Consider the following 21,342-nt stretch of genomic DNA (forward strand, 5'->3'; position numbering starts at 1 on the left):
CTCTGGGCGTCTGCAGTGTTGGGGCTTGTCAGAGTTTATGTGCCTTAGACTCTGATGAGGGTGTCTGTGTTGAGGGGGCTCCGGAGCCTGAGCTGGGCAGAGCAGACCCTCACAGACTCCTTTTGGGACCTTCTCTGCCCTTTCTCTTGCTCCAGGGACCCCTATGTCATTGCGATGAGGTCAGTTACACTGCCCACCCACCCTGAGACGCCAGCATACAGGCGCGGGGAGACCCTCTGCTCGGGTTTCTGCTTCTGGCGAGAGGGGGACCAGCTGACCAAGGTGAGGCCTACTGTTCCCTTCCTCCTCCCTCCCCAGACCCCCCCCAAAGCCACACATGCATGTCAAGAGCTTGGTGCCGTGGGCTCAGTAGATGCCATACCTGGGCCCCACCTGCTGCCTGCCAGCGGGCTCTCTCTGCTAGCTTGGGGGAGCCGACGAGTGTCTGGGGCTAGAAACAAGCCTTCATTAAAAACCAATCTGTGCAGAGGTAAGACTGCAGGGTCTTAGAAAAAGCTCTGGATGCTGAGGGCAGAGGCCTGGGTTCTGATCTAAAATTCATCTCATTATTTATTTATTTATATACCTCTCTTGTCTGGAAATGCTTTATGTGGCTCTCAGGGCCCATAAAGCTCAGCAGGGCAGTCAGTGCTAATTGAAAATGTGGGGGAGGAGGCTGAGGGCAAGCGAGGGTGGGGTAGTACAAGCAGCTCCCCCCTCCTCGGAGCCCGGCCACTTTAGGACCCCAAGACTCACCCAGGCAGGAATTAGGCTGGTGTTCACTTGCTGTTATGACCCTAGAGCACCACCATTTATTTGTGGTGGGGTCTGAAGGCCCAGCCCGTCTTCCAGAACCTTCCCCATCTGACAAGGGAGGCCCATGACTGAGGAAAGCAGGATTCTCAGCCCCCAGAAGGGGGGTCACACCACCCCCAGGGTGCTGGCTCGTGTTTGCTGCCTTTCCCATGGGCTTCGTGCTCCCTTCCCCTGCCCAGCCTCCCTGAACATGGTGTCCTGTCCCACAGGTGTCCTACTACAACCAGGCTACCCCAGGCTTTCTCAACTACGTGACCACCAACGTGGCTGGCCTCTCCTCGGAGTTCTACACCACCTTCAAGGCTTGTGAGCAGTTCCTCTTGGACAATCGAAGCGATCTGGCCCCCAGCCTCCAGACCCTCTAGATGCCCACAGTAGCCTCCGCGTGCCCACTCCTGCTGTCCTGCCCCCAGGGACACACCATGCAGTGCATTGAGGAAGGCAGAGGCATTTATTGCTTCCTGCCTACCCCTGTGGGAAGCCTTGACCCAGGGCTCCGCCTGCCCAGCTCCAGTGGGCGCTCAGTTCCTGCCAACATCCGCCAGCAAGTCTTCGCGGTAACTCCGGGGCAGCCTGTAGTAGACCCGGGTCCTGTCAACAGCCCTGGCTGCCAGCAGCACTGCCTGCACGGATGCATAGTCGCCCCCCTCTGGGCCGTGTTCCACTGTGACGGTGGCCCGGGGGGAGGCCGCCAGCAGCCTGGCCACAACTCCGACCATGTTCTGGCCCAGCGGCCCAGCCCGCAGCTGGAAGGACACAGGTTGCCAGAGACCCTGGCATAGTTCCAGCATATCCGTGAGCAGCTGTTCCCTGTAGCCACTGCCCAGTGCCTCCTCAGGCCAGGCTGGTGCCACTGTCACATGGGGGAAGACATCAGCCACGGCTGCAAGCAACTCCCTGCCAGTCACGTGGCCGGGGACTGTGAAACTGCCGTGGGAGATGGTGGCCCCGATCCACACAGGCCGGGTCAGGTGGCCGAGGGTGGAGAGGTGGGCCAGTGTGGTCAGGGATGGCCGGAGGGCCGTGGGCTCTGCTATGTGCAGATGGACACCCCAGCGTCCGGGCCGCCCAGCGAGCCGCAGCAGGCAGGCCTCCAGCGTCATGGTGGGACCTCCTGGGACATGTATGATGGGCACGGGGTCCTTGGCTGCAGGCCTCTGGAGGCCAACATTCAGCAGGATCATGCCTTCTCCGTCTGAAAGAGGAAGTGGAGAATAGAGTCAGGAGTTCAGGTCACAGTGAGGTGTCAGACGCCCTTATTAAAGGGGTGGTGATGGAGGCAGCCAAGGAGAAGCTGGTGCCCCATCTGCCAAGATCTGTGTGGATGGTCTGGGCTCCAGGTAGAAAGGGTGCTTTACAAAGGTTCCCGGGGGTCATGGGAATGACGTGATGAGCTGCTGGCCCAGCCCTGGGGCCTGTGCCTGCCTCTCCCTCAGGGATATGAGCCTTAGGAGTCCTGTTCTCTTGATGCCACCGTACTCTGCAGGCGCCACCGGCATCCAGCACATTACCATGGTAACCGAGGCCCTAGCTTCCTGCCCCGAGCAAAGGAAGGGCCCGCGGGTGGGCTAGGAGCGCAGGGGCTGAAGGCCCATCTTACCTGGTAGGCTAACTGTGGCGGTTCTCCCGTTGCCCTGGATGTCAGGAACCAGCCACTCCACGCTCAGACCATCCCCCTCAGGGGCCTGTAGAAGAGGTATCAGGCTGCCTCCCGTGTAGTAAATTCGCTTCCGCGTGGCATTTGCTGTGGGCCCCAAATTGTCAAGATGAAGTGACCACCATTCACTGAGCACCTTCTCTGCGCCCTGTGCCCACACACACTCTTCTCAGCCTTGAGGCAGAGGTTCTCCCCTTGGGGATGACAAGACGGGACTTGCCCAAGGTCCCACAGCCAACAAGCAGAGTTACTGGGGTTGGAACCTGATGGAGCCGAGTTGGCCTGGCCCCAAACCAGAATTCCACCTCCCCTCACCTGTGTGACTTCCATGGTACTAATGTTGAGTCTACTATTGGGTTTGAGTCAATGGGTTTCCTCTGAGATGACTTAACTGCAGGGTCTCCTAGGTCCAGGGTCAAGGGGATGAGAGGTTGGGACAAGCGAATGGGTAACATTTGGGCCACTAATTAGTAGGTGCACTGGAGGGGGGGGTGGTCTCTGAGGAACTATACTGTAAGGGAACCAAACATGGCTTTGCATCTGAGCTGTGCTATGTACAAGCGAATGACTTTGTGTAGGTTACTTGTTTCCCCAACTATAAAATGGAATCCTTGCTTCTGGCCTACCATACCGAGGTCTGGCACACCATAGGTGCTTAAAAGGATCCTTTGACCTGATTCCACTCTGAATTTTCCCTTCTGATGATGCTACATCACCCCTCCAGCTCTGCTCCACTGTCTACCAAATGGTGCCCTGTGCAGAATCCAGGCCCACCACCCTCCCTGTCCACCGCACACCCCTCCGTACCGGCCAGCTGCTTGAACTTCGACAGGACAGGCTCGAAGAGGTCATAGTAGACTTGGTGGGGAGCGCTGTTGTCTCGGATATAGAGGAGATCGTCCACTGACACGGGGTCCATGACACCCTGCCACAGCGTCAGGCTGTACCTGCGGCCCAGAGAGCCAGCTCAGCGCCTGCCTGGACCCAGCAAGGTCCACGGCCCCACTCCTGTGCTCAGAACTGGAGCCTTACTGGGCAGGGATAGGGCATCTGGCCTTCAGCTTCCCACCAGCCCCTTCTCCCCTGAGAACTACCCCCTTCCCAGGAGCAGGAGAAGCCACAGGAGCTTCAGAAGGGAGAATGAGTGAGACGCTGAGCAGGAGGGACCAGCCTGCCCTACATCCTCACTGGGAGTGTCTATTTCTGCTCCTGTCTTAGGAAAGGGACAGGGACAGAAAGGGATGGGTACAGGGCAGTGGGGAAGAAGTTAGGTGTGGAGGGAGAACGAGACAGCCCTTGGAGCTCCTGTGGGAAGTGGCTGAGAATGGTGGGACTGGGCAGCTGGAAGCAGACTGTAGGAGTGCAGATGGGAGTCCTCCAGTCCCTACAGGACAGACAATCCTGAGCACAGCTGGCTCCCACGGGAGGAAGACTTGCCACTAGGTGGAGTTATCCACCAATGGACTGGCTGCCTCCGGGGGTAGTCAGCCCATCACCAGAGGTATAGGAGCAGAGAGCAGGGATATTGTAGAGGATGGGACCACCAGTAGATATTGGACAGATATGTTTAAGCATCTGGAATCTCCACTGGGGGCATTGGTGCCTGGGGGTGGGTTTGGTGGCTCAGGGGCTGTGGCAGGGGCATGGGAATTCTCACCTCTTCGACTGGCCCAGAAGCCAGCTGAAGTGGGGCCAGGCAGCCCGTACCATGACAGCGCGCACGGGGAAGGTGACCTTCTGTGGCAGTGCTCCCAGCAGCCCCTGCATCTTCTCCACCATGGCTCGGGTGTATGTTGAATTTGGGAACAGGGGCACATAGAGGGTGGTCCAGCCCGGAGACAGGGTGGCTTCAGGATACTTCTCCTGGACCAAGGCCAGAAACCTGCCAAGGAACAGAGATACTGGCCTTTGTGAACCTTGCTGGCCCCTTCCTCACCTCCCGGGTTCCCACTGTGCTAGGAAGTGGCTAGTCCTATGGAATGTAGACTATGAAGACAGAAGCAGAGTCCTAAAAAGAAAAAGTGACTTACTGAGGTCCTACAAATGAGGCATGGACTTTGGAACCAGGGGGTTCTGGGTTGAGGTCCTACCTCTAACCTTGGGCAGCTCATTCAACCTCGTTGATTCTCAAAGATGGCATCCCTTCTGGTAGGGCAGGGCCTCTTCAGCATCCCCATTGGGACAGGAGAGACAAGCCAGGGCCCCAGATGTGGGGATCTAGACTCTTTAGTCATGAGTAAAACTTCAGATATTATTTTTAAATTCCGTTTAAATTTTGCCCTGATTTCAATTTTATTCTTGCCCTTTCCTTCTCCCCAAACTATTGAGTAAAATCAATGCTCCAAGAAGATGAGCCATATTTATCTTGGGCCGCTGACTACATTTTTCCAACTGCTGCTTTCCAAAGGCACCTCAGTTTGAGAATCACAATAAATATTGGATGGGTGGATTGTTGGCTGGCTGGCTGGACAGATGGAGAGATGGATGATTAGAATCAGGAAGACACCTGGCTTTGAATCTTTGTTCTGCAATATTTAGATTTAGGCCAGTCATACAACTACGATGAGTTAGTTCCTATACTAATGAAGTGAAAATAATAGTACCTACCTCATTTTCTTGATAACGAAAGTACTTTTAGAAACAGTGTCTGGGCACATAATAAACATTCAACAAATTGAGTCTCGATTACTGTCAGCTTTCTTTTTTTTTTTTTTTAAAAGATTTTATTTATTTATGAGAGACGCGCGCGCACACACACACACACACACACAGAGAGAGAGAGGCAGAGGGAGAAGCAGGCTCCATGCAGGGAGCCCGACGTGGGACTTGATCCCGGGTCTCCAGGACCATGCCCTGGGCCAAAGGCAGGTGCTAAACCTCTGAGCCACCCAGGGATCCCTGCTGTCAGCTTTCTCTTCTGCAAAATGGGGGAGATTCTCTTAACCTAGTGTTGCTAAGTAGGGGTCAAATTTGACACACTTTCTCCTTTTATGTGGCCTTTCATTATAAACTATAGAGCGCCAGGCAGCTGGAATACGTGAGGACTGTTGGTGGCAGTGCTGGGACTGCACAGAGGCTGGGGAAGGAGTTAGCACTATTAGACTTTTCTCTGGCAGGCCAGCCCTGCCGTGGTCACTGAGGATACAGAAAGGGCTGGGCCCTGTCTCCCCTCCCAGAGTCCACCATGGAGTAGGGACCACAAACCTGCCATCTGGCTGAGACAGCCCAGTGAAATCAGGGCTGTGTTAGGAGGAAGTGTGAATGAAGGCTCTCCGCAGCCTGGGACGTCGGGGTAATTTTTGGAGGAGGCAACGACTGGGCAAAGGTTCACAGGGAATGGGGAAAGGCACTTGGGGCAGAGGGAACAGCATGTACAAAGGCTAAGGTCAGATTCTATGGTGTGGCTGGACACAGCTGGGGCAGAGAAGTGAATACTCACTGCGTGGCATTGACCTCAATTGAGATGGGCACATTGGGGCCCCTCAGGATGTCGGCATTGATCCACACAGGCCTCCGGACTTTCCCGTCCTCTGTCAGCCGCCGCAGGAGGGCCAGCGAGGGGCCCACAGCCTTGATGCTCTTGAAGTCCAGTTTAATGCCTGTGGGGAGAGGGCCGAGGGCTTGGGGAAATGGCCCCTCATGCTCAGGGCAGAAGGAGCCAGCAGACACGACTTCCTGGAGCAGAGAGAGCAGGTTTGGGGTGGGATAGGGTGGGGGAGGAGGTGGGAAAGCAGGGAGCAGATTCCGGCTGGGTGTGAAGAGGGCTTTCCAGCAGGCCTAGCTGACCCCCAGGGGAAGGAGCTGCCCCTGCCCCTGGCGGGGACAAGTCAGAGGCCACCTAAGGGTCTAGACTTAGGCTGGTGCAGGGGCCGGCAAGCGCAGGATAAAAAAAGACTGTGGTTCTTGGACAGGGCAGGCTTAGAGGGTCCTAAGCCAACTTAGCCTGTGTGGAGGTCACGTAGCCTGCAGGAAGGGGTAGCGTTTGAATAGAGGGGGGCCGTGGAGGTGGAAGGAGCCCCCCCACCCGTGAACAAAGGCCTGTGCTATTCTGGCAGCGAGGGGTTGGAGAAGACTGCCGATGAGGGGAACCACAGGAGATGAGGCTGGGAAGCTGGAGAGGGTGGTTGAAAGCCAGGTCAAGGAGACGACACTGTCCAAGGACAATGGGGAGCCATGCAGGGCTGAAGAGGGGGACTGACAAAGTTGGCTTTTTGGAAAGCTCACTCAGATGTGCCCATAGTGATGGAGGGAAGATGAGAGGGCCTGGGTTTGGGGCAGAATGTGGGTGGATGGCAGAGCCGGGGAGAAGCGGAAGGCTGATACCCGGATTCTGACCAAAATTGGCAGGAGGACCTGGGATGGAAGGGCAGACCTGGGCTTTGAATAGGTTGTACCCAGTTTTGGAGGATTCAGAGGGAGCAATCTGAGCACGTCAGGTGCTTTATGGTGTACCTTGCCCTTTCCCAACCCCCACCTCACTTAGAATGCCCTGGGCCTGGGCGTCTGGAATGCCTGGGTGGGAAAGTCCAGGCAATGAGCAGGGAGACTGGGACTGTCCTGGCTTGGGGGGCGGGGGGAAGGGGACCACAGGGCCAGGGAGGGGCTGAGAGAGTCCTTACCCTTCTGGGAAGAGGCCAGCACAGCCTCCAGCCACTGCTGCAGGGTGTTGTCGCTGTAGATGGCTGGCGGGTGCGCCATGATGGGGACCCCTGTCTCGTTGGCTGTGTTGAGTCCTTCTATGTTGACGTCTGCCTCCAGGACCATAGCGTTGCCTGGGAGAGACGCAGAACTCAGTCAGTTCGCAATTTTTTTTCCCCATCATCAAAGTGTGACACATTTATCAAAGAACATTTGGAAAATACAGAAAAGCAGGAAGAACAATACTCATCCACATTTCCATCATAGTTCACATTTTGATGTATTTTCTTCCATCTTTGTCTATGTATGTTTTTTACATCGAGACCATGCTGCATTTAGAATTTTAATCTTTTTCAATATTATGACATTTTCACAATCATTTCTTTTTTAAAGGCTACAAATGCTCTGTTTGAGGGTGCTCACCATGATTTCGGTAGCCACCTCTTCTTCCTGAGACATTTTGGTAGTTTCCAATTCTTTGCTAATGATGCATATTTCATCCCGGTTTTTTTAATTATTTCTAATCCCTACTTGTGGAATTTGAGACAGGGCCATGCAGGGCCATTTTAAAAACCCATATTATCAAATTACTGTCCAGAAAAATTGTTCTGATTCATGTTCCCGCCTGAAGTACAAGAGCTTGCCTATCTCCCTGTGCCCTAAAAGCACAGAGCATTGTTATTTTGATTTTTAAATTTCAATTTTTAAAATCCTGTCCTCCAGAAGTCGGTCTAGGAGGGAGCTAAGGCCTTCCCAATGGAAGTGGACCCAGAAGTCCCTGCCAGAGTCACTGGGCGTTTGGGGTGTGTAGTGGAGGGGCGGGGGACGGGGGTCGAGTTCAGCTCTACAGCCTCACAAGAGGCCTTTTCTCCTGGTTTACACTCACAACCTCCTGACTTCTCACCTCTAGACTTGCTCTACACAGCAACTGAGAGTGAGTATTCTATTCATGTCACCCAAGAACTGTTAAAATCCAAGCTCTGATCAGCGGGTCAGGGGCGGGGCTGAGACTGCATATCTAAAGCTTCTAGGGAGAGCTGGCCAGGGACCACACTTTGAGTAGTGAGGCTTGAATTTGTTTTGTCCTCCCATCTCTGGGCTCTTCCTCCTGGCTGTTGCCTTGGCAACACTCTTCCCTCTGCAGCTTTACTAGGCTACCTTCTGCTCATCTGCTAGCGTTGGCTTAAAATATCACTTCCTTGGGGAGGCCATGCCGGAACCCTATGCCCAGTCTGCCTTAGTCATCTGCCTCTGTGCTACTCTTCTGAGTGCTTGGCCCTGTGTAGTTAGTTGCTCACTTAATTAACCTCAGCCTTCCTGAGTGTGGTCACCAAAGGTGCAGGGTTTGTCTGAACTGACCATCACTTGAATTTTGGGTCCCTAGATGGTATCAGGCCTAAAAAAATGGTTGTTGAATGATGAACAACTGAATGGATTAATGATAGAAAAATCAAGATCAGTAAGCCCAGGGAGGCCCCGATGGCTTAGCGGTTTAGCGCCGCCTTCAGCCCAGGGCGTCCCGATGGCTTAGCGGTTTAGCACCGCCTTCAGCCCAGGGCATGATCCTGGAGACCTGGGATTGAGTCCCACATCGGGCTCCCTGCATGGAACCTGCTTCTCCCTCTGCCTGTGTCTCTGCCTCTCTCTCTCTGTTTCTAATAAATAAAACCTTAAAAAAAAAAAAAAAAAGGATCAGTAAGCCCAGGTCCAGAAAGATAAGCTTGGCCAAAGCTGCAGATAATTTTTGCAGATTTCTCTAAAACCTGGGTGCCTAGATTTCCAGGAGGGGGAGGAAGGTGAGTGCTGGGATGTCCCTGGCAGTGAGCCAGGCATTTCACATCATCCCATTTCATCCCAAAATTATGGACCCTGCTTCTAGAGTGCGGGACTCCCTGGTTTCCTCATTGGCGAGATGGGGATGACCTCCCCAGGCCATGGAAACAGGATGTGAACATAAAAACACATTGTTAAACCATGAAGGGCTTTATGAAGGCTGCCTTCATTTTCTGACTTGAGCACAAAATTCTTTTTTTTTTTTCAAAATTCTTTTATCTTATCTCATGGTTCATTGGGAATGCAGAGAGAGGGGTCTGAAAGGCTTGGGGCCCCAGTGAGGCCTGGATAAATCAGGCTGGAACTGGGTTGGGCTGCAGGTAAGAGCTCAATGAGAATGGATGCATTGGGGTCTCCTTCCCCATCCAATGGTGGGGGAGCATTCCAGTCTCAGGGACGCAGGGGTGCATTGAGAGCCATCTGAGTCATTGTGACCCTCTGATGCTGCTGCTTGGCTTGACTTGCACTAACTGCCTTCCTTGGAGACACTGGGAGCCCCTCGGCAAGGGGGCCAGATGTGACTAGGTCACATCTCACTCATTTCTGAGCCTTCCTCCTGGTATTGACCCAGGGATTCAGTGAATGCTCAGTGAATTGGACTGAAGACCAGTGGAAAGTACATTTTGGACCTAACATGCCTCCTTGTGATTGCCACCTACCCCCAACAACTTCTTCCTGGCAAAATCGTCTCGTCATGAAAAGTTGTTACTTGCCTTTAGATGCTGAATCTGGTGTTTGGGAGGGGTATGAGGAAGGAACAAGCGAAGAGGGAAGGACCCATTTCCTGTGGCCCCAGGAGGGAAGGAGGGCTGGCTCCCCAGGGAGTGGACAGGAAGTTATGGAGCTGTCCCCTCACCTCACCCCCACATGTCAGGACAGACCTGAACCCAGACTGCAGGCGTGAGCGCTGGGACACACAGGTAGCAATCTATACTACTCTGGCAGGTCTTCTCTGTACCTTTTTCTCACTCACAAAAATTAAGTAATAGGATATCCCTGGTTAGGCATTCACTAAGTGTTAATTATTATTTACATGGCCGTATCCCCCTCTTTGCCTAGGTTAGTCTGGTATATTTCTGTGGGCTCAGCATAATTTGGTTTGGATGATAAATGGTACAGAAAGTCTACCTATCCACGTTTTGCAGAGGGAAAAACTGAACTGTGGGCAGATGAAGTCACCTGTCCCAAATCACTTGGCAGTAAAGAGCCAAGGTCAGATTTGAACCCAGTTCTGATTTCACCAGCCTAACCCTGCCCCTGGGTCTCACTCAGGGTCCTCACCCCAGCTGTGCACCACCCTTCTTCCCAGGGGCCTACTCCAGTGATGTAGCAGAACCCTCAGGAGGAAACTGGGCCTCTGGATCCCTGAGCTAGGCTAAGGGGTACCTTTCCATGCTCCCTGCTGGTGGGCACTGCCTGGTTGGGGCCGCTGGCCTTCTCTTTGGCCAAGGTCCTGATGTAGTGGGGCCAGGATGTGACTTGTGTCTGCTACCCTAGAGCTGCCATAATCACTCTGAATTGGAGGCTCCGAGGCATTACACAATTTGCTCAGCTTTTCACAGCTCAGTTTTGATAGCACTGAGCCTCAAATTCACATCTTCTGGCTTCCATAGGTTTTGAGGGCAAGGATCTCCTAGCCAGGACATCTGGCAGCTGGCAGGTGGTTGGGGCAGAGGGCAGGACTTGATGACTTTAGAATCAGACATCTGGTTCAAACCATCATGCCACCACATAGGTAATGCTGTCTCAGCCCACCTCTGCTCTCCTGTCATCTCCACCATCCCCTCCCTGGCCTGTCCCAGTCCTGGCAGCCAGACTTACTGCGTAGGGCAGCTTCCATCTGCTCCCGGCTGTTGGCCGCGTGGTACCAGCTGACCAGTAGACCATCCTGTCGGCTGATCTGGCCCAGGCTCTGAAGGTAGTCTAGCATGTCTGCGTCGGGGCGGCAGACCGCATCCTGCTCACAGCCTGGAATGAAAGCCAAGGGGGCTGTTCACCTCAATTCTCACCTCTGCCTGAGACTCCTGCCCGTTTCATCCCACTGATCATCCCCGGGCTCCCAGGGCATGTCTAGCAGAGAGACAGGGACCCCAGAGTCATCAGCATTGTGAGAGAAATGTGTGGGCTCCTGATGCCCAACCAGCTGGGGGAGTCAGGAAGGTCACAGAGGAGGGAACATTTAAGGGGGCTTGAGGATGGGTGTAAATGTGACAGAAAAGGAGGTCTGGGTTATTCCTGACAGAGAAGACAGCATAAGCAGAGCCTGGGCTGACGGAAAGAGTGTGGTCACCTAGAGAAATGCCACTGGCCTGGTACAGATAGCAGTGGAGACACGGAGAGGGCAGGGCTGGAAGGGGGTGCTGTGATCAGGCTGTCAATGACTGTGAACGCCAGCAAGGGGTTGGCCATGTGCTGAGGGCAGCCAAGGCAGCTTGTGTTGAGCCCCTCTCAGGGGCTGCAGAGCGAGGGCTGGCTGGGAGAGTAGGCCGTAGGCCGTACCCAGAGGCTGTATGCAGGGAAGCCCCAGCAGGGATCAAGGACACTGGAGGCCTGAGAGCTCGGTGGGCAGGGAGGTCAGGAGGTGGGGAAGACAGAGGCCTCAAGACGCCAGGCCTGAGGGTACAGACATGAGGCAGAAGGGGGGGGGATGGAGGCCACCCCCAGGTTTCTGTGGGAAAGGAGGGGCCCTTTACCCAAATGGACACAGGGAGGAGCAGATGTGGGGGGGAAGATGGATTGAGCTCCGTCTGCTGAGTCTGAGAGCCACGTGACCCCCAGAAAGGAAGGTCTGCTCAGGGGTACAGGAGTGAGGCCTGGGCTGAAGGCAACAAGCCCGGTGGCAGAGGAGGGGAAGGTTGATGGGGCCTTCTGCTGGGGCTAGGGTCTTAGTGGGGATGCGGGGTGGGAGAGGAGGCCATCAGAGCAGTGGATGGGAAGCCAACCAGACGGCATGACGGGAAGGCCCCTACCTGGCTGGTTGTGCTGCTGCTGCTGCAGCGTGAAGCTCAGGACCAATCCGAGGGCAATCACCAGAACCACACTGACACTGCCCACAAGGGCCCATTTGGTCCCACTCATCGAGCACCCCTTATTGCAGCCCATGACGATCTTCTCTGGAGAATGCCTTCCAAGTCCCCACGGCTCAGAGTCCCCCAAGGCTCTCTGTTGCTGGGATCGGCTGGAATTCAGGAGCCCCTGGTAGCATCCAGTTCTCCACCAAGGCACTCTGGCTCCTGCAGGCTAGGAGCGTCAACAGCAGAGATAGCTTCTGAGGCTCCTCCCCCTTCCCCACCCTCCTCTTCTATCCACACCCTCCCAGGATCTTAACAAATCAAGCAGAAAGGCCTACCACCTCCCAAATGAACTTTGAGCACATTAAGAGGCCAGAGAATGTTGGGCCAAGCCCCTATCCCCTGCTTGCCTCCTCCTGCCTGGGAGTTGGGAGACCGGAGATCTAGACCCAGCTGGCCCTTGCTTTCCTGAGACCTGGAGCAGGGGTCTTCCCCTCGCGGGCCCTGTTCTTCCCCTGTGCAAAAGGTGGAGGCTGGATTGATCTTTTCCTTGTTTTGCCTTGCCCCAGGAAGTCACCAAGGTCAGGCAAATGTTGATGACAAGGACAGATTATATCTGCCAGAGGCCTATGAATTTTCCTTCCATCCCAGCTTGTGGTTGATAGATTATCTACCTGAGTTTGAAGCTAACAGGCTTGGTGTACCAGCCCCGATCACGCAGAAGCCACTCCTGGGGCAGAGAGTCCACAACAAAAGGGCAGAGTCACCACCTCATGCTGAGAGTGTCCTGGGGGCTCCGGTGTGGGAAGTAAGTTAGAAACTATCCCTATTTCAGGGACCCTGGAGTTTAAATGAGTCCAAGAATCACCTGTAATATACACAGGACTTTGGTTTATAGAGGTTCTCAGAGATGTCTATCAGGGTTACGGGTGACTGATTCAAGAGTGTGTGTGCGTGTGTATGTATATGTGGACGTATGTATGTGTGCACATATGTAAGAATATCTAGAATGATGAATGATGCCTAGATCAGCAGATGGAAGGAAGCTAGGGGCTGGGGAGCAGGTCAGGAGGGAGTAAGGTTCAGGCCTTGTGGAGTCATGGGGCTTGTGGGTCATCCCTGAAGAGCTAGGAGGACACTGGATATAGAAGTCTGGGGCTTGGGACTAAAATGAGGGTGAGAGCATCATTTCCTGCCCAAAGGCAAAGAGAGAAGGGTTGTTCCAAGCAGCACACTGTGTGCTGCTCACTATCCTTGGGAAAGATGCCAGTGAGCTCTGAGCTTGCCTGCCTCTCTTGGCTCTGTGGCTTCTGCAGGCTACATCTTGGAGGAAGGACCTTATCCAGCTCTGGCTTTTGGCAAGTGGAACAGCTCTGAAATGGACACTAGGCTGCCAAGACTCCACTGCCTGTGACGCTTCTCATGAGATGGATAACCAACTGTTGCTGAGCTCCCTTTTGCATGTAGCACTATGCCAGGCTCTAGGGAGCCACCACCCATGACATATTGTAGGAGACAAGAAGCTGAGGGATGCCAGGAGGCTTCAGCATCTCAGATATAGAGTAGCCATTCTAGTGCTGGTGCTCAAGGAGGGGAGTTCAAGCCCATAAGGATGTCAGACCTGGCAAGTGCCAATGGCAGGGCCCTCAGGGGGAGCATGATGGATCAGGGAGACACTAGGGGATTAAGAGCACAGAGGGGGAGCCCCAACCTTCTACGGGGCCAGGTGGCCTTCAGAAGAGGCATGGCTTGAGTTGACTTGGAGAACCATGGGGAAGGGGAGTAGGGAAGGATGTTCCAGATAAAGCAAGCGATGTGCGTGAGAGGGAGCAAAGGCATGTAGGAGAAGGCTTGCTTGGGGACGTGGGCAGTGCAGTGTGACTGGATCACCAGGTGGGAGTAGGGGTGCTTGGGGAGATGGGTCTAGGGAGGCGAGAGGCCTGGGTCACCTTGATAAAGAGCTTGGCCCCAACCTGGATGGGATGGGAAACCTTCACCTATGGGACAAGCAGGAGAAAGACTTGCTTAGCTTTGCATTTTGGAAGGTGATCCTGGAAGCTGGTATTGATTGAGAAATGGCTGGAGATGCTCCGACTCTCCCTGGCACCTGGGCCATCTGTTTCACCACCATCCCTTCAACCCCCCAGCCACATGACTTCCCCCACCACACCACTCAGAAAGGCTTGCCAAAGTGTGAACCCCAGGTTTTGTTACCTGGGTCACTTTGATATAGAGAAGAAATGAGAGGGTGTTAGAAAGCACGGGCATTTCAGATGAGGAGCAGCTATCTTTAGAGCTGGTACCGCAGGAGGCTCTGCCCACTGGGCCCGGAGAGGCTCCCCCCAGCTTCTGTGAGGCTGCATCCCCCACAACCCCCCAGAGAAGTTCATCAGAGTGTGGGGAAATGCAGCCTTGAGATACCCGACCTAGGAAAAATCCGGCTCATGAACATTCAACTCGCACTAGCTGGGGCCTGCTGAGTCTAGGGGAGAATCTAACATGGACCCTGCTCCTCAGACATTTCGAATCCAGTTGCAGCGTTAAGGCCATGGGAGCAGAGAGAAGGCCCTCCGGCCAAATCAAAGCTATCTGGGAAGCTTCCTGGGGGAGGCAGTGTGTGATCTGGATCTTGAAGGGTGGGGTATATCTCTTAGGGAGAAAATAAAAGCTTATTATTTTTCCCCTTATAAAAGTGGTATAAGAAAGGTATTGGAGGGACTCCTGAGTGGCTCAACGGTTTAGAGCCAGTCTTTGGCCCAGGGCCTGATCCTGGAGACCCAGGATCGAGTCCCACATTGGGCTCCTTGCATGGAACCTGCTTCTCTCTCTGCCTGTGTCTCTGCCTCTCTGTGTGTGTCTCTCATGAATAAATAAATAAAATCTTAAAAAAAAAAAGAAAGGTATTGGAAATTCAAAAACATGGAAAAAGGAAGTTATTATCTTAAAATGAACAATGAGATCCACTAACCTATTATAATTTGCTTTTCATTTTATAGAAAGTCTTTCCAGTCATTTCAGTGTACATTTATTATTAGTATTTTTGCTTTGTTTTGCCTTTTTAATGGATGTGCTAGTTTTCTATTGCTGCTGTAACAGCATGGCTTGGGGAGGGAGGCACGGGGGTGGGGGTGGGGTGGATTAGAGCAAGAATTAGATTAGAAGACTCATTTCTTCGGCAAATAAGTATTGAAGATGCTGGGTACCAGCTCTGGGTCAGGCTTTGGGTACCAGGCAAGCAAAGATGAAAACACATCATCTCTGTCCTTAAAACATTCTCAGTATAATGAAGGAAATAAGGAAGTGAGCAGGAAAATTTACAGCATGCTGTCATAACTGTTCTGAGCTATGCTGCAAGAGCAAAGGAGAAAATCCTAACCCTGCTATGGGGAGGGCATCGTGGAGGACCTCCTGAAGATGATACCTATAGGGTTTTGACAGATAGGTAGGAGTTTACAGGTGAAGTGAGGAGGAATTGAAAGCAGAAAGAGGTAGGGGTTCCCAGAAAAAGAAAGATAAGCATAGCTTTCTTGACATAAGAGAAGTCATCTTAGGCCCTCAGCCATCTTGTGAAAGAATGTAAGAAAAAACAGCCCAGAACATTGCCCTATCATATTCAGAAGTGAAGATTGACTTGCTACACATTCTGAGTTATCTCTGCAGGATCTCAGCCCCTCTGAACCCTGAGACACCAGACCCACATTGGAGCCAGAGAATCAATAATGTTGACCCTTGCAAGGAAGGCCTCGAGATTTGACCCGGGCTTAGTCACCATCACGTAACTTTTGCCCCAGTTCCATGCTGTATTCCCCATTACACAAGTCCCTTCATGAATACTGTGCATCTTAGCTTAAAACTCCCCCAATTTTGTTACTTGAGAGGACACTGCTTTGGGGAAGACCCCCAGGATGTTCCTTTTCTTGTAGGTAAAACCCTTCCTTTTCCTATTCTTGGGCTTGGCTGTGTCTTTTGGCTCAACACCAAGAGGCAAACCCAGTTCTGAGCAACAGAGTGGGATGGAAAGAAGATTCTAGATGGAGGGAACACCATGAGAAAAGGCACAGAGGCAAGAATCATTACTGCAAGTTTGGAGAAACCACTGTGTTGCTACAGCAGCAATTGTGCAGGAAGAAACGGGAGGAGAGGATACTGGGGAATATTTCCAGTGGTACAATGGACTAGACACACTGGACAAACCCCCAGGGAAAACAATTTAAATGCTGAATAAAATATAATAATCTCTTAAAGTGCATCTCTCAGCTAATGTAAGAAAAGACTGAAAAATAACATGCAAGCAGGAGCTCTGAGGGATAAGCGACTGTCAGGCTGACTTCTGTCCTGAGGAATTTTGCCAAACTCTGGTGACGCTGAGCCTCCATTCTGGTGGCTGTACAGATTGAGGTGACAAGGCGTAAAGCCCAGGGCCCCCTCCAAAGTGGGGATTCTAGATACACCTTCATGAAAATGGAATCTAAATGCTGCACCCTTAGTGAGGGTTACAGAGAAATAAACCCACTTGCCAGTTTTGATATTGGTACTTGTGGGTTAAAAAAATTTCTGTGGGGGCACCTGGCTGGCTCAGTAGGTAGAGCAGGCAACTCTTGATCTTGGGATCATGCGTTCAAGTCCCATGTTGGGCATGGATCCTACTTAAAAAATTCCTCTGAAAATTATTAAACACAGGCTATCCCTCATACTGGTCCTTGGTCCAAATTCATACTGCCTAAGTGGTCCAAAATTTCTAAATGGTATAATTTAGTTTAAGTTAGCCAGAGGTGCCCCAAGGTGACTAGCAGAAGCAAAAACAAGTCTTTTCAAGAGGAACATGGCTTCAAGCAGGACTTTAGGAATTCCCAGGCAAAGAGTTAAGGAAAATGAACAGCTCATAGTCCACGACCCCAAAACACTTAAGAAAACAAGGTCCCATGAGTGAAAACTGACAGAAAGGCAAATAGCAGAATCAGACCAATGAAGTCTTTAGAAGTAAAAACCACCACAAAGAGAATAAAATGATATGTTTAAAGAAATAAAAGCTAGCTTGAAAATATAAACAAACAACAGTAGACTATACAGAATGACCAAGTAGATTTGAGAGGGAGCAAAACAGAACTTCCAGAAATGAAAAATACAATTAAAATAAAAAATTTAATGGGAAGACTTAACATAGTTTAGACACAGCTGATTTGAGAATGAGACAAGATCTATCCAAAAATCAGAGATGGGGAAGTTTGAAACGTTAAGACAGAGAGAAGGGCAAGCATATGTGTAATCAGACTTGTAGAAGAACTGAGAAAGAATGAGAGAAAGGCAGTTATTTTCTTATATTTGTGGAAACACTTCTAAGTGATTGACCAACAACCTCCAGATTTACGAATCACAACGAATCTCAACTTGGAAAAAATAAAATAAAAAGCAACCCATAACTACATATGTCATAGAAAAATTGGCAGAACATCAAGGTCAAAGATCTCAGAAGCTGCCAGAAATAATAGGTTGATCAGCCCCAAAAAGCTGGCAAACTGACTTCTCAAAGCATCAATGAGAGCCAGGAAGCAGTGAAATATTAATATTACCATTGCTGTGCTCAAATAAAATAACAGATACCCTAGAATTCTACATCCGGTGAAAAGAGTTTCAAGAAAGGATAAAATGAAGTGTTCTTTTTTTTTTTTTTCCAAGCAAAAACTAGAAGAGCTCATCACTGACAAACTCTTACTAAGGAAAGATAAAGGCTAATCAGACACTTAAGTAACTGAGCCACTCAGACTCCCTGAGAAAGACTATTCTTCAAGCAGAAGGAAATTGATCCCAGATAATGGGTCTGAGATTCAGCTTCAAAAATAGTCATCCAAGATATTGGTCAAACCTAAACAAACATGGATCACATAAAACGATAATGTCTAATTGGTAGGGTGTAAAAAACAAAAACAAGCTAAAATAAAGAATAACAATAGTGTAGAAGTTGGCAGGTGGCTGACTGAACTGAAACTCTTATAAGGTCCTTTCGGTTTTCATTTGTTGGTTTTCCAAAGGCAGATAACACTATTACTTAATTTTAGACTTTGCCAGCAAATATGCATGTTCAAATGGCCAGGGGATCCCTGGGTGGCTCAGCGGTTTGGTACCTGCCTTTGGCCCAGGGCGCGATCCTGGAGTCCCGGGATCGAGTCCGGGGATCGAGTCCCACCTCAGGCTCCTGGCATGGAGCCTGCTTCTCCCTCTGCCTGTATCTCTGCCTCTCTCTCTCTCTCTCTCTCTCTATGTCTGTCGTGAATAAATAAATAAAATCTTAAAAAAAATGGCCAGTGTAACCCTAAAGACCTTAAGACATGGACTATGTAACTTCCATGCAAGTAGAAGAGAACAGCAGAGTAAGAGAAGGCAAGCAATTCAGAAATCCTAAAGCAAGTAAGAAAAAAAAGAAAAATAAGAAAAAAATTTAAAAGGAGAGATTCCAGTTCTAGTAATGGCAATGTGGCTCCTTCAGATCAACCCTCCTAGAGATAACAGCTGCAAACTCTGGACAAAGTATATATATTTTGATTTTTAAAAAATATTTTATTTATTTATTCATGAGAGACACACACAGAGAAAGAGAGAGAGAGGGAGAGAGAGAGAGAGAGAGAGAGAGAGAGAGAGAGAGAAAGGCAGAGACACAGGCAGAGGGGGAAGCAGGCTCCACGCAGGAAGCCCAATGTGGTACTCGAACCCAGGACTCCAGGATCACGCCCTGAGCTAAAGGCAGCCTGTCAACCCCTGGGCCTCCCAGGAATCCTTCTCTGGACAAAATAAAAAAACAATTTCCTGGGGGAACCCGGCTGGCTCACTCAGTGGAGCATGAGACTCTTGATTTCAGAGTGTGAGTTCAAATTCCACGTTGGCCATACAGCTTACTTAATTAAAAAAAAAAAAAATAGAAAAAAACTTAAAAAGAAAAACCAAAAACAACTACCTGAACATTCTGGAAAGAGATAAAAAGCAGGAAGAGACCAGAAGGGAGCCAGTATTTGGAAGGAGAAGCTACCACATGCAAAAATCTGTGACGTCTCACAAACCATGCTCAACCAAGAAAGCTGGAAACAAGAGTGTGCGCTGTATAATTCCACTTAACGAAGTCCAGTAACAGGCAAATCTAAACGATGGTGCTAGAAGTGGGGTTAGTGGTTGTCCTTGATGGGGGATGGTGACTGAAAGGTCTCTGGGGTCCTGGCAATGTCTATTTCTAGGTCTGGGCGCTGGCTGCATGCTGCACTCACTTGAAGAGAATTCATCAGAATTGGCAGATCCGTGCGGTTGCCCGTGTGCGTATGGGGTTCCAGTAGGAATGAACAAAATCAAAAGGCAGCAGAAACAGGCAGAGGCAGGAGCAGGCTGTGGAGGGGCCTCGGCGCCAGACGGCCTGGACGTGACCTGTGGGCAGAGGGAGACGCTGAAGGCGTGGGAATGAGGTCAGGGGGGCTCCCTTGCAGCCACACAGTGGTGGCTAGCGCAGGAGGGGGCGCTTCCCTGCGGGCCAGTATTTCAATGATTGGCCCAAATCTGGGCTCCCTCTGGGCTCCTGGTGATAAGGACCCCAGCCAGAGTGGAGGGTGTGGGGTTGGAGGGACGGGACAGATTTGGGGACAACATTGGAAGGACGGTTTGGTTAAATGGGGGGGCATGAGGCTAGGGGCGTCAGGGTGATGCGGGAGAGCTTGGGTCTTGTCTCACGGAGTCGAAGAAGGAATCTCCGAGGACGCAGGAGCATGAGTGAAGCCACAGAAGTTTATTAAGCAAAGATACAGAGAAAGTTCTCGGAAGTGAGAGGGGTCCCGACAGGGTTGCCCTCGGGGGCTTGTAGGGTCGGTCTGTTTTTGAAAGCCAACCAGGGAACCTAAACCCTTTTAACCCTATCTATTGATATCACCATTGAATAAGGACTAGTTATGCTCTGTTGGTGACAGATGACTGTTGTTAAAAAAGACCCGCTTCCCGCCCACACCTAGGGCAGGGTGGTCTGGTTTGTTTCCATATCTCTGGTTTCTTTACCCTCGGCATCTTTGGGAGTTTTGTGGGCCTTCTTCCACGGCCCCCTACCTAGCCCCGCCGAGCCCCATGTGTCCCTAACTCAAGAGTGGGTTCTTGGGAGAGGCTTGTCACGGCAGCTGGAGAGCGAGTGAGGGGCTACTGGGACAAGACAGGAGCTCCTGCCCAAGGAGGATTTTGTTGAGAAAGAAAACTTGGCCATGTTGGTTGGTTGGTGGAAGAGGCAAGTGGGACGGAGCTCTAGATGGCCTCCTCCCCCTGCCCCAGGTGAGGGTGCGGAGGGGTGGGGGTGCGGTACAGAGCCTGGAGCTGGCAGAGCGGGAGGCAGAGGGGTGGGGGCAGAGAAGGGGGACTGAGGTGGACTGGACAGGAGAGATTTCACTGTTGAGTGCCCGGAGGCGCCTGGGGTGGGGACCTTGGGGTCTGAGGCAGATTTCCAAGTGGGATTTATTTTTTTTTAATTTTTTTAAAAAATAATTTATTTATTTATTCATGAGAGACACAGGGAAAGAGAGAGGCAAAGACACAGGCAGAGGGAGAAGCAGGCTCCATGCAGGGAGCCCAACGTGGGACTCGATCCCGGGTCTCCAGGATCCTGCCCTGGGCTGAAGGCAGCACTAAACCACTGAGCCACCCGGGCTGCCCATCCAGGTGGGATTTAATGAGCGGGGTAACCCAGAACACAGCTTAGTGGAGAGGTTCGCTACAGCGCTGTAAACCATGCCCAGCGGGTTTTTCAGTGGAGTCACTGGTAATCTTAATCGGCTTACTTCTCACTTGTTACGAGTGTCTTCTGAGTAGATAGTAGAGTCTTCAATTCCTTATCTGGGAATCTAGGTTTCAGGGTCTGGATTCCGGGCGGCCGGGCCCTCCTCATTCCTGCCCTGCTCTGCACTTTATCTGCGCCCCGGGTGAGGAGGCAGAGGGTGGAGCAGGGAAAAGATAAGGGACACCCATGACCTTGGGCCAGGCTCTTCCCTCCGTGGCTCTCCGTTTCCTCCACACGGGCTGCCTGCTGCCAAGGCCTTCCATACACAGCCCGCGACCCGCAGGGCCCGCTCTGTCGCTGCACCCCCTGCCTGTAACTTTCTTCAGAACCAGGCTGTTACCCCGAGATAAACAAGAACTTAGGTTGTACGGTGAGGGGCTTTGATGGGGAGGCTTGAAAGCTGGGCAAGGAACTTGGACTTCAACTGAGTAAGGTCATTTCTCGGCTGTGGTGGAGGGTCCTTCCTTGAAAGGATTACCTCCCTGCCTCTAGCTACCCTGTCGGCAAGAGGTGGGGCCTCATTGGCCGGGGACTCCTAAGTCACGGTGACCTCACAAAGACCGCAACACCAGCCTGGGCTGGGGGGAGACTAGGTA

At 51.7% G+C, this 21,342-nt stretch overlaps 3 protein-coding genes across 11 annotated transcripts in view; 2 read left to right on the plus strand and 1 right to left on the minus strand.

Moving 5' to 3' along the window:
- The window catches only part of ACOT11 (acyl-CoA thioesterase 11), a 51,604-nt gene extending 46,453 nt beyond the window's left edge, over window positions 1-5,151 (plus strand). For all 7 annotated transcript variants that reach the window (XM_072820352.1, XM_072820348.1, XM_072820349.1 and 4 more), the window contains exons 15-16: window positions 156-282; window positions 1,026-5,151. In XM_072820352.1, coding sequence (XP_072676453.1) covers window positions 156-282; window positions 1,026-1,181 — 283 coding nt within the window. In that variant the 3' untranslated portion in view covers window positions 1,182-5,151. The remainder of the gene's footprint in view (window positions 1-155; window positions 283-1,025) is intronic.
- Window positions 1,249-21,258, minus strand: FAM151A (family with sequence similarity 151 member A). Of its 3 annotated transcripts, none has more exons than XM_072820346.1 (10): window positions 20,755-21,258; window positions 19,209-19,362; window positions 11,914-12,184; window positions 10,766-10,912; window positions 7,093-7,245; window positions 5,913-6,072; window positions 4,131-4,355; window positions 3,281-3,420; window positions 2,417-2,560; window positions 1,249-2,011 (listed from the first exon to the last, which is right to left on the minus strand). In XM_072820346.1, exons 2-10 carry the CDS (start codon window positions 19,221-19,223, stop codon window positions 1,338-1,340), a joined length of 1,929 nt encoding a protein of 642 aa, XP_072676447.1. In that variant the 5' UTR covers window positions 19,224-19,362; window positions 20,755-21,258; the 3' UTR covers window positions 1,249-1,337. The 3 variants fall into 3 exon arrangements, with proteins under 3 accessions (XP_072676447.1, XP_072676446.1, XP_072676448.1); XM_072820345.1 differs by having other exon boundaries at window positions 20,748-21,258; XM_072820347.1 differs by lacking the exon at window positions 19,209-19,362.
- MROH7 (maestro heat like repeat family member 7) overlaps window positions 21,235-21,342 on the plus strand; it is a 55,257-nt gene continuing 55,149 nt past the window's right edge. The window contains exon 1 of the mRNA XM_072820341.1: window positions 21,235-21,339. The gene's annotated coding sequence lies outside the window, so the exon portion shown is untranslated. The remainder of the gene's footprint in view (window positions 21,340-21,342) is intronic.

The sequence above is a fragment of the Canis lupus genome, chromosome 3 (assembly GCF_048164855.1).
Source record: "Canis lupus baileyi chromosome 3, mCanLup2.hap1, whole genome shotgun sequence".
Classification (NCBI taxonomy): domain Eukaryota; kingdom Metazoa; phylum Chordata; class Mammalia; order Carnivora; family Canidae; genus Canis; species Canis lupus.